Here is a 12580-nt window from a genome sequence, read left to right as displayed (position 1 = left end):
ATGCCATGAAGCCCGAGTGGAATCGATCAAACAAACAGGGTTTATGGCAGCAGGAGAGAGAGCTGTTGAACCCTGCCTGGCAGCTAATTAAGGAGCTCATTAGGAGACAGGGCGTGTGGGGAGAGAAGGGCAGGGTGGCCTGCCGAGCCGCGAGCTTCCAGATGTCCTTGGCCGAGCCCCCAGGCCTGGCTGGGGAAGGGCTGCGGCTCCCCAAGCTCCCAGAACTCAGCCGCGCAGGGCTGTCCCAGAGGGTAGCTGTGGGGGCTTCCTCCTGGGCTGTGCTGACCGTGCTGGTGAGCAGGGGGAAGGCACATGCTCGGTCCTGGCTGTGGGCTTTAGCAGCTCAGTGTCCAGGCCCTGCCCTCAGTCTGGGGCTGGAGACAGTGACACCAACCCCCAGTGAGGTTCCGGGGCAGAGCAGGCTGGGACCCCCGGCTGGTCTAGGTGCCCCTGGAATGGGGCATCTTGGTAACATTCTCCTCGGCCCTGGCACTTTGGGGGTCTGCAGGATGTGGGTTCCTCGGGTGCCCTCAGGCCCCCAGGTAGACCTCCACCAGCCCCCCCACAGAGTGCATGCGGTAGAAGACCCCCAGAGGCAGGCCAAAGTTGACGATGGTGAACCACGTCCGGTAGCCATAGAAGTCCTTTTCCAGCCCATTCTCAAACTCAGGGTGGATGCCGAATGCAGGCATCATCCATAGCTGGGAAGGAGAGGAGGGTGTTGAGTGAGGCAGGGGGCTCTCCCATCCCCCAAGGCCCCCGGCTCAGGGGAAGCCGGCCCCCCGAACCTGCGGCTCCTCCACGTCTCCTCCTCCTTAGGCTGTCAGAGCCAGCCTCTCTGCCCTTATATCTCCCTCCCCCTCAAGGCCTCGGCCCCCTCCTTGGCTTGCCTGGGGCCAGCCAGCCTGAGTTCCAGCTGAGACCGCCAGGCTGCCACCCCCATGGGACAACCTGCTCCATCAAGTGGGGATCCCCTTGGCCTCAGGCTCCATCCCCCTTTTCTGCTCTGTGTTCATTCTTCCGCTGTCACGACTCTCTGCCCGCTCCACTCTGACCCTGCCTTCTGTCCAAATTCTGCTCATTTCTCAAGGCCCAGACCAAGCTTTCACAAAGCCTTCCTTGGCCACTTGAGTCCACATTTCCTTCTTTGAGCTCCTACCTCTCTTTAGGGCCAATTTATTACTTATGCTCTGCCTGGACCAGAGGTTTCGCCAACAGAGGTGTTGCCAGCACAGCTAGTACCAGCATGGGCTCAGACAACCTGGAGTTGTCCCAGGATTGCCCCTTGCAGAGTCTGGGAATATGGGCAGGTCAAACAGCCTAAGCCTCAGTCTGCCCATCTGTTAAATGGGGACAGTAATAGTGCCTGCTTCATGGTGTTAGTGTGACGATTCAGCAAGGTGCAGGGAAAGGTGGATTTAAGACTTAGCAGCCACCAGGCACTGAGTGTTACTGTCAAGACCTTCCCCTAGAGGTTCTTCAGAAAAACATGCACTTTCTGATCTCTTCCTTTGACTGAATTCAGTGGATGATTAAATATTTGGTAACTGTCTAACTGGTCCCCCCGTGTCTCCCCAACTAAGCAGTAAGCTCCTCTGGGGAGCAATCCTACACACATGTTTATAAAGAGCACTTGGCTACAGGCTTGGCACCTTCATCCATGCCAGGTACCTTGCAAGGAGCTGGGGGACACTCTCAAGCAGCATCGAGCTCGTTGGAAAGAGCCTGTGTCCTTGGCAATCAAAGGACAAGCCAGTCTCCCTGGGGACTGTCAACGCACAGTGAGTGCACCTTGATCCATTCCTTCCTAAATGAGGCTCTCTGGGGCCGTCTCACCAGTTCCACCCCCATGTCTCCCAGCCCCAGCACTCACTGTGATATTGCAGAGGATGAGAAAGAGTGAGATCTCCTTGAGGGCTCGCCGCTTCCAGTTGAGGTGGCTGTAGGAGTGGATGTAGGCCAGCGAGGCCCGCCGCAGGTCCTGGCCCAGCTCCAGCAGGGAGCCCCTGCGAGGTGGCTCGGCTTCCCACTTCCCGGCCAGGCTCTCCGGAGCCACCTCCCAGAGCGGGCGCCGGTGCAGGCCCTCGATGATGAACAGGTTCTGGGCCATATGCTGGAGGATGAGTAGCAGCGAGTAGGCCAGGATGAGGCAGTTGAGTAGCTCGTGGGGACGAGTGGCCACAATGGCCACGATGGAGAAGTAGGAGATGCCCATCTGGCCCAGCGCCGCGCCCATCAGCAGCACCACGTCCAGGCTGCGGGTGGGGTTCTTGAGCGTGTCCAGCTCTCGCTCCTCCAGCCCGTGGATGGCTGTGCCCGCCAGGCACGCCAGGCTCATAGCGGGCAGTGTGGCCACGTAGAAGGCATAGTAGACGGTGAAGTACTCGCGCGCGATGGCTGGGCCACTTGCTTGGATCTGGAAGAGCACAAAGACGCACACACCTGCCACCAGCACCAGCAGGCCCAGCAGTGGCCCAAAGATGGCCCCGTGCAGGTGGAAAGACGGGGCGCCGGTGGGGGCACCCGCGGGGGGTGCCAGGCGGCGGCCCACGTTCTTCCACATGACGAAGAGCACGGCGCAGCAGATGAGGCAGTACTCGGTGCTGAAGGGGTAGAGCATCAGGTAGCCCTTCCGGAAGACCTCACACATGGTGACATTGAGGCACAGACAGGTGTTGGTGCCGTTGCCTGGGGGGGGGCAGGGTGGGAAGGGACAGAGGTTCAGGTGGGCCTTTCTTGGGGGGAAACCAGATGCACGAATCAATCCCGTTCACCTCCTGGAGTGTGGCCGAGGTGGAAGAGGCCCAGCCACCCATTTTACAGATGTGGAAACTGAGGCCCAGAGAGAGAAATCGGAAATCACGGAATGGGTGGTGGCGCAGCACGTAAGCATCTGCCTGCCAATGCAGGGGACACAGGTTCGATCCCTGGTACGGGAAGATTCCACGTGCCTCAGAATAACTAAGCCCATGTGCCACAGCTACTGAGCCTTGTGCCACAAGAGAAGCCACTGCAGTGAGAAACCCACACACCACAATGAAGAGTGACCCCCGCTCGCAGTAACTAGAGAAAGCCCTCACAAAGCAACAAAGACCCAGCGTGACAAAAATAAAATAAATACATAAATAAACAAACAAATATATATACACACACACAGAGCAGAAATAACAGGGTGGTCATCTCTATTTTTTTTGGAACCTTAGCTCCCCAACCTGGAATCGAACCCTGTGCCCCCTGCAGTGGAAGCATGGAGTCTTAACCACTGGACCTCCAGGGGAGTCCCCAGGATCATCATTTCTTGACAAAAGGATTCTAGACCTCAGGGGCCAAGCTTAGATAAAGCATTTGACATGTGATGTCTTTGGTGCCAAAGCTCTACGGATGACTTGCTGAGCACGAGGGGAAACCTGTAACTTGACACCGAGAGTCTCTGGCTGCTACACCTGGTCGGTCAACAGCATCCACCATGCAGTGATCAGACGACTTTCCTGTGATGAGGTGCCCTGCAAAGACACAGCATCCCCGGTGGAATGCTGGTGTCCAGAATGCTCCTCCTGAATCTAATCAACACTTCAGTCCACACTTCCCATTTCTAGGAAGAGCAGGGAAGAGGGGAACAAGTCAAATGCCACCACGAGGAAGCAACCTGACCAATCTCAATGTCATTAGGGAAAAAGAGGCTTAACTGAGCCACCGACCGTATCGCATGTTTGAACAAACCATCTGTAAGTGACATTTCATAGGCTGACTGGACAAAGTTGAATATAGATTTATCCATATAAATGGGGGTGGGGATGATGTTAAGGAAGTTAGCAGTTATAATAGCATTTTGCTAATGTAGGGAAATATATTATTTTAAAGGCTTGCATACTGAAATGTTTTGAGATGAAATGATAGGATTTCTGTAAGATAAGTAATTCACCAAAAATATTGGAATAAATATGGCAAAGTGTTACCAACGATTACATCTAGGTTGTGGGTATGTCCTATTCTACACATCTAGACGTCTGAATTGTTTAATAACAAAAAAAGATCCATGATGTCACTTGCCAAAAATTCTCTTTGCATAGGTCTTCTGAAAAATGGATCTGGAGCATAAAGAATGGCACAGTATCCAGGCGTGCCAAGATTTATGCAATGGGTGTGTGAGTGCATGAGTGTGCTGAGAAGGCGCGGCTGTACACAAGTCAAGATGGTGATGGCACCTGGGAGAGGGGGTTGTATACATACAGGTGTGGCCGAATCCCACAGACAGCAGTGTTCCTTCCCATGTAGGTTTATGGGACGTGGCCTCTAAGGGCGCTCTGTACAGGTGGGGTACTGCGTACATGGGAGAATCCAGGGCGTTCTTTCTGCCTAGGAATATTCTGTTCCTCCTGGTATCTGATATGTCCAGGGGCCTACAAGTGTGTTAGGAAGACATTCCTTTCAATCTTAAAGGCTCCTCAGTCTCTTGCAAGTAAAATGAAGATACCAGGGGTGGAGGGCATACCTGGGCTTATCGATGGATTAGTGGCCAGCTCACTGATAGCTAGATGGTGCCCAGAGAGGGCTTGCGCAGCACCAGCGCCTGGTGGGGCAGGCCCAGAATGCAGGCAAAAGTCAGTACCCCTGGCAAAAGTCAGTTTTTGTTGAGTCTTGATCTGGCCTCTAGAGTTTGCTCCCAACCGTACAGAGTCACCGAGCCTCATCCGTTTGAGGAAGTGTGATGTATGCATGTGTGTGTGTGTGTTTGTGTGTGTATGTACATTCAGGGATGGGGGGTGGTCGCGATCTCCTCTGTACCTGAGAGCTTTTCCATGAGGGCGCTGAGCTCAGCCTCGATCTCATGGTGCATGGAGTCGTTGGAGACGGCCAGAAGCCACAGCAGCAGATTCGTGGCCAGCGCCAGCATCAGGCCACACCTGGAGGAGGTGCTACACTCTGCCCACACAGCCTGGCCGGCGCCCTGGGTACCGCGCGTTCACCATCACTGACTTTGGGGGGACCACTCTCTCCCAAAACCAGATCCCACCTGCCATTAGAACTTCTGGAGAGGCGGCCCTAGGGGCTACCCGGGACCCAACCCCAGACCAATCCATAGTCCCAGGGCCACCCTGTCCAGGGTGGGGGGCCGGCACGAGAGGGGGACGGGGTGTCCCAGGAATTGTTGCAAGGAGAGAAGGTGCCCGCATCTCACCTAGTGAAGTTGGTTTGGATCTGAACACAGTCCTTACAGTGTTTCCAGAGCACCCAGGTCTGAAAGAGAACGGGCCTTGAGTCCGGGGACTGGGGTGGGGTGGAGGTGGGTGGTGGGTTCATGGTGTGTGTGCGCCAGTGACGCGTGTGTATTTACAACGGAAGAGAGTGAGGATGCCTGACTTGGATTCCTGGCCGCACTGTTTCCTTGCTGTGTGGTCTTGGACCAGTGGCAAAACATCTCTGAGCCTCAGTGTCCTCGTCTCTAAAATAGGACTGAAATGGGAACGCCTGGGCCTCTCTGGTGGCTCAGTGGTAAAGAAACTGCCTTCCAGGGCAGGAGACTCTGGTTTTAATCCCTGATCTGGGCAGATCCCACACGCCTTGGAGCAGCTGAGCCCGTGCACCCCAGCTACGGAGCCTGCGCTCTGGAGCCTGCGCTCTAGAGCCTGGGGCCGCAACTACTGAAGCCCACACGCCCTAGAGTCTGTGCTCCACAAGAGAAGCCCACCCGCCAGAGCTGGAGAGTAGCCCCTGCTCCCTGTAGCTAGAGAAAAGCCCATGCAGTAACGAAGACCCTGCACAGCCCAAAATAAATAAGATTATTAAAAAAGAAAACAAAAGAGTAGTCCTGGGGACTTCCTTGTGGTCTGGTGGTTAAGACTCTGTACTTTCACTGCAGTGGGCACTGGTTCCCTCTGTGGTCAGGGAACTAAGATCCCACATGCCAAACGACCAAATAAAAAATATATTGTAATTAAAAAAAAAAAGCTCTGCATATCCGGGTGGGGGTGTAGATTTAGGTACACATAGGTCTGTACTGGCAGATGTATCTATAGGTGTCTGCGTTTCAGTGACTCCGTGTGCAGCGCTGATGCTGACGCTCGTGGGTGGCGTGGGTGTGTGTGCAAGGGGCATATCGGGGTGGGGGGTCGGCGTGGTGTGTGTGCACTTCCTCTGGGCCCTGTAGACGTTTGCTGATGTGGCTGTTTCTAGGCATAAGGTGGAGAGTGGGGGTGGGCGAGGCCAGTCACCTGGATGCTGATGAAGATGACCTCGATGGCGGGGAAGACCAGCTCCAGCTGTGACTTGCAGCGGATGTGGCTCACGTCGTAGCCCACGCGGAAGACGTTGAGGCAGACGGTGCAGCTGCCGAAGAGCACCAGGGAGCCTGGCCGGGCCGGGGGTGGAGAGGGGGAGGTGGGCCATTGGCACCTCCCGGAGCGGGGACCCTTCCTCCCCCGCCCTCTGCACCTCGCCCCTGCCCCGGGGCGCCTGGACACTCACCCCGCACCCACACGGGCCCCGCGTGTGGGTCCTGGTGGAGCACGGCGTGTGGCCGCTGGGTGGTCCCCGCGGTGTAGTAGAGGAGCCAGAGGGCGGACAGGACCTTCAGTGCGGCCAGCAGGATCCACACGTCCCCCAGCGTGACGGCCACGTTGTTGAAGACCATGCTGCAGATGAAGGCTCCGCCCAGGAGCACCACGTTGAGCGCCAGGAGCCCTGAGAAGAGCTGCCCGGCCTTCTGGGCCTGCCGGTCCCGCCGCAGCAGCAGAGAGAAGTGCCGGGCCAGCCAGGACTTCTCGACTGGCGAGGCGGGGGCCCTGGTCTGCTCCAACCCCAAGGCCACTTGGTTCTCCTTGACCGGAGTCTCTCCAGTCCTCTGAGCCTCTAGAGTGGCCATGGGTGGAGCCTCAGCAGGGGCTGGGGAGGGAGACAGGGTTCTGGTTGGCTGCCAAGCTGTCCCAGGCTCCATTCCACTCTTGCCTTTCACCGCTGTGTGACCTAGGGTAAGCCAAGCAACCTCTCTGATTGCTACATTGGAAATCATAGCAGCTACCCCATCCACCTTACAGGACCAGGGAAGGTTCAAAGAGACCAGTCCTCTATGTTCCATATAAACATAGGGATTATTTCAACTGGCGGGGACCACCTCTCCCCCACCCCTACCCCTGTCTTCCTGCCTCAACAGGGTTTGATCTTAAGGTGGAATAGTGACGTCCATCAAGGGAGCCAGGGGTATCTGCCCAGTGCTTGGCCACCCGGGTGTTGCCAAGGCTGTGACTTTTCACCACTGAAAGGCTGTTTGTGCCCTGTCTCCTGGAAGGAGTTTCACTCCTGACGTCAGGGAGCGCAAAGTCGGTGTCCTCTCTTATTCTGACTCTGATCAGTTGGGTCGTGGTTGCCTAGAGTGTTGTGCTGAGAAGGATCCCGAGGCTGAGTGTGGGCTTGGGCTTTCCCATCCTTGGGAAAGAATGATGTGATCTGAAATAATGCTCTATTATGGGTACTTATGGGTGTATATAAAATTACTTTGAAAAGATCTAGAAGACACCCATCGAGTTCATGATAGGAGCTGCTTCTGGGAACGGAGGGGAACGCTGGCACCGGGAGGAGTGGTTAATGTTCTAGTTTTTCGCTTTTCTTTTTTTTAAACATTACTTTTGTAAAGTTATTATTTTTTGACTGCGCTGTGCTACATATGGGATCCTAGTTCCCCAACCAGGGATTGAACGTGTGCCCCCTGCAGTGGAAGCGCAGAGTCCTAACCACTGGACTGCCAGGGAAGTCCTAAAGTTAATTTTATTTTATTTCCTAAAAATAATTTTACAGCACATTAAAGGCTTAAGGAAAAAGTTCTGAGACTGATTTGCAGTGTCTACCATGAGCATGGGATATCCTGGGATCAGCACAAATGCCATGCCCTTGACTCTTTTGTTTGGCCTTGCTGTGAGGCTTGTGGGATTTTAGTTCCCCAATCAGGGATTGAACCTGTGCTCCTGACAGTGAAAACACAGAGTCCTAACCGTTGGATGACCAGGGAATTCTCATGCCCTTGACTTTGATAGAACTGAATTCCATCTGCACCCTCCCTGGATGCCTTGATGTCTCAGGAGTGCACAGCTCAACACGGGGAACGCCATCCCTGACTCTTCTCTTCCCCTGAATGTCTCCTGCTACTTCCTCACCTTTCACTCGAGCCTACTTCCTTTGTTGGGCTTCCCAGGTAGCTCAGTGGTAAAGAATCTGCCTGCCAGTGTAGGAGATACGAGTTCAATCCCTGGGTCGGGAAGATCTCCTGGAGAAGGAAATGGCAACCCACTCCAGTATTCTTGTCTGGGAAATCCCATGGACAGAGGAGCCTGGCAGGCTACAGTCCACGGGGCCGCAAAAGGGTCTGACATGACTGAGTGACCAGACAACAACAACAGACCTCTTTGTTACCCCTTGCTTGGACCCAGATCTTGGGTCACCCCCATACCTGCAGCTCAGGGTCCCTTCCCGAAGTCTAGCACCCTCCCCCCATGGACCCTTTGGGTTCACGTAGAGCTGCACTGGAGAGCAGGGATACCCCCCTGGTCCCAGCTGCTGTCTTGGAGAGAAGGTTCCTTCAGCATCCCTCCCATGCCAGATGCTCTACCTGCTGCTGCCCTGCGTCCCTGGTGCTCTGGGCTCAGGGTCCTAAGCGCTCACTGTCCCCATTCTCCAGGCTGCCAGAGGCCTGATTTCTAATTCACCGTCTCAGAGCAGCATTGCCATCCCTACGTCTCCCAGAAGGAACCACATGTCCACCTCGCCTGTCCCCTCGCCCCATGTATTCCAGTTCACAGACAGCTCTGAGATTTTCTTGACCTCAACTACTACCCTGCTTCATGGCTCCCTCCTAACCTAGTCTCTCTACCCACTATGTCTCTCCCCTACTGTGATCCCTGCAAAGGCAACCAACTGCCCTCAGGATAGAGGCCATACTACCTGGCATGGCCGGCATGGCCTTTCAAAATGAAATGAGGGGACCTCTCTGGCAGTCCAGTGGCTAAGACTCTGTGCTTGAAATACATTACGGGATCTCGGGTTTGATCCCTGGTCAGGGAATTATTAATAGATCCCACATGCTGCAACTAAGAATCTCAGTGCAGCCAAATAAACTAATATTTTAATTGAAAAAAAAAGAAAAACGAGGCAGTGTATGTTTAGCATGGGCTTGGACTGTGCAAAGTGATCAAGGCAGGGTAGCTGCCGTTGCTTCCTGGTCTAGCCTTGACCGCCCTCTCCAGTGCTGTTTTCAGACCCCTCCCCCTTGCCCATGGACTGTGCCATCTTGCTGCCTAGTTCCTAGAATCTTCTGCTTTTGTTCACCTCCCTGTCTTTCCCACACCCCACCCTTGACCCATCATACCCACCCCCTTACCCTTTGGCTAAACTGCAGGGTGTCCTTCAGGACTCAGTGGAGTCCTACCTTCTCACAGAATCTTCCCCTGAACCCCCTCACCAAGGCTGGACTAGGTGTCCCTCTAGATACCTGCCCTGCACCCACGCTTGAGGCTGGAGCATCTCTGGTCATGCTCTGGTTTAATTAGCTGTGCTCTGCCCTGTCTCTCTCTTTGGACTCTGAGCTTTAGACTCTCCCTCTGTGGAACTAACAGAAGACCCTCAGCACATTTGGCTTTCATATGCAGCCTCAGTACTTCCCTGGTGGTCCAGTGGTTAAGAATGTCCTTCTAATGCAGGTGATACAAGGTTGGTTGGTGGTTGGGGAGCTAAGATCCCGCAGTGTTAGTAGCTCAGTTGTGTCTGACTCTTCGTGACCCCTGGACTATAGCCCGCTAGGCTCCTCTGTCCATGGAATTCTCCAGGCAAGAACAGTAGAGTAGGTCAATTCAGTTCATTCGCTCAGTTGTGTCCGACTCTGCAGCCCCATGGACTGCAGCACGCCAGGCTTCCTTGTCCATCACTAACTGGAGTGGGTAGCCATTCCCTTCTCCAGGGGATCCTCCTGACCCAGGGATCAAACTCAGATCTCCTGCATTGCAGGCAGATTCTTTACCATCTGAGCCACCAGGAAAGCTCAAGATTCTACAGGCTGAGCAGCAAATAAGCCCATGAGCTACAACTAGAGAAGCCCCCCCACACCATAACAAGGAGCCCGCACAGTCGAAATAAAAATAATAAAATGAAATGCAGCAGCTTCAGGCCCCCATTCTCCCATGTGCAATCTGCCCAATATTTACACCTTCTAAGGCCCTCTTCTAGGGCAAATAGAATAATGAAACTTGGTACTATTTTAAAGATTTCACCAGTGGTTTCCTATCCTTTTCTCAGTCCTTCTTGCTCCAGTTCACCCTCCTGCCTGTCTGGCCCCCTTTTCACACTCCAGGCACACGCCCACCACAGGCCCAGCCAGAGGACTCCCTGTCTCCCCCCACCATCCCTCCTCCAGCCTGCTGTTCCTTCCATCTCATGTGCTGTCCTCCCGCAATGGCTCTTGCCCACTGTCACCATCCAGCTTAAACACCTCTCCTGGGAAGACTTCTCCCTTCGCCCAAGCGTCTATCGAGAGTGGGTGTGCCTGGTGGGCAGAGACCAGGTCCTGCTTACCTCAGACCCCACCCTACCCCTACATGTGTCACAGGCAGGACACTGAACCAGTGTTTGCTGACTGCCTCTGGCATTTTCTGAGGAACTTTCAGCACCAGAGCCATGGACAGAGACCCTTCGGCATCAAACCCTTGATTTTCCAGATGACCTTTATTTTTTTCCCCCAGACTCCCCCACCCAGGTTGAGCAAGTCTGAAGCTCACAGGGACACCTCCCTGCTCCTTTCCTCCCAAACCTGACTGCCCCATCTCGCCTTGCCAGAATCTGCACCAAGGCTGGAGGATAGCCTAGTGCCAGAATCCAGCACTTACTACCAGGGTGATCTTGGACAAGCTCTCTAGACTCTCCGTGCTTCCGTTTCCTCACCTGCATACACACACACACAACTATGGAATAGTATGTGCTACATAGTAGATGTTCAATAAAGATTTCTTGAAGGAGTAAACGAAAGAATTAATGCATGATACCTACCTGATGGAGTTCTCTCAAAAGTAAATGGTTTAACACATGCAAATACCTATAGAGCCATGCCTGGCACACAGAATGATCTGAGTGTTAAGCTATTTATGCACTTCCTCCCTGTTCCGTCTGGTCGGAGAGGAGCCCTAAGGGTCAGGGTTATTGGTGAATTTGGGGGGCAGTTTTGATTGGACTGCAGACCTAGACAGGTCGCCGGAGGACAAAGTCCTATCCTCTGGGGTTCTCGCCTTGACTATCTTCCCCACCCCATCCTCAGGGGCCAACCTGCCATCGGAAGCTAGAGGGAGCATTCTTTCCCTGGGGGAGGGTGCCGGGGTGGGCAAACTGGGGTCGCGGGAAGGGGGTGAGGGCACCCGGACTGACAAGGAGAAATCCACCACCCTCTGGCACGCCCTTCGGGGCGACGCCAGTCCGAGAGAGGGCCCAGACACCAAACTGGTTTGTAGGTCTCGATTAGAGGCAGTGATGAAAGCTGAGGAGCCGTCCGGGCGCGGCGCCGGGCCGGTTCCGAAGGAGGCTGCTGAGCACCGGCCTCAGGAGCTTCGGGATTTCTTTCCGAGCCACTCGAGGGACTGCGAAGCCTAGGACAGCCGCCACACGTCTGCCTCGGGCTGGGCGTCCGGGCAACCTCAGCCGTCCGGGCGTTTCTCTTCCTCCCGGCTTCGGCTCCTCGCTTCGGCTGTGCGCGCTCGGACGCGGCTATGGCAAGGGGAGCTCTGTGCGCCCCCAGCACGCGAAAAGGAGATGGGGCGCAGAGCCGAGGTTGGGGTGGTGATCAGGGAGGAGCTGGATTTCGGGTCCCCAGGGGTTGGGTTCCCTCCCGCCCCAGTCCTTACAGCCCCCGGTCTCTGAACCTCACTTTGGGAGCGCAGTAGATGTGTGTCGAGGGTGGGCTCGCCTGGAATGCTCCTCCAGGGGTCCGAGGGCGCTCCAGGCCCTAACAGTGCCGCGAGGGAGCCTTACCTGAGGCCTGGGCAGGCATCGCCGCCGGCTGACTCCAGTCTGTCCAGATGAGGCCCCCGCCCGGGGACCGAGGCCCCCGACGCCCTGCCCCCGCGGGACTGCGCAGCTGCGGCCTCTCGGGCTCCGCGGCCCATTGATTTTTCTGTTGACTTTGGGGCTCTCATTAATCCTTCATTAATTACCCCGCCGGGGGCTCCCCGGACGGCTCAGCCAATAGCGAGGAGGCTGGACCTGCGGGCGGGGCCGGAGGCGGTGCAGACTCGTGGCCCAGGGGTGGGGTGGGGTGCAATGTCCTTAGGCCAAAGTAGAGGCCTTGGGGGCTCAGGCCACACTTTCCTCTGGTGGCCCAGCAGGGAATGAGCCGTCCTCCATAGATCTGGGGTCGCTCCCCGCCAGCCCCCCCAGTACCCCAAGTAGCACCAGCCTTGCTGCACACTCTCTCTCCCTAAGTCAAACGTGAACTTGGGGCGGAAGAGACCTGGTTCCCACGGGGTGGGAGGTGCCCCCTCTGGCTTTCTCAGCTCTCCCTGCAGCCTGGCGTCCTGCCCGCCTCGTCCTGCTGGTGGAGTCCGGGCAGATTTTT

General features: G+C 55.6%; 1 protein-coding gene across 1 annotated transcript; it reads right to left on the bottom strand.

Annotated features, from left to right (window-relative positions):
- Positions 1–530: 530 nt before the first annotated feature.
- On the bottom strand, positions 531–8947 carry OTOP3 (otopetrin 3). Its single transcript, XM_081582090.1, has 7 exons — positions 8932–8947; positions 6466–6963; positions 6213–6349; positions 5180–5238; positions 4786–4904; positions 1874–2688; positions 531–701 (listed from the first exon to the last, which is right to left on the bottom strand). The coding sequence occupies exons 1-7, from the start codon at positions 8945–8947 to the stop codon at positions 531–533; spliced, it is 1815 nt and encodes a 604-aa protein (XP_081438216.1).
- Between the last annotated feature and the right edge of the window lie 3633 nt (positions 8948–12580).

Source organism: Giraffa tippelskirchi, chromosome 3 (genome assembly GCF_054371585.1).
Source record: "Giraffa tippelskirchi isolate mGirTip1 chromosome 3, T2T-mGirTip1v1.2.pri, whole genome shotgun sequence".
Lineage (NCBI taxonomy): Eukaryota > Metazoa > Chordata > Mammalia > Artiodactyla > Giraffidae > Giraffa > Giraffa tippelskirchi.
This window is presented reverse-complemented; position numbering and strand designations above follow the sequence as displayed.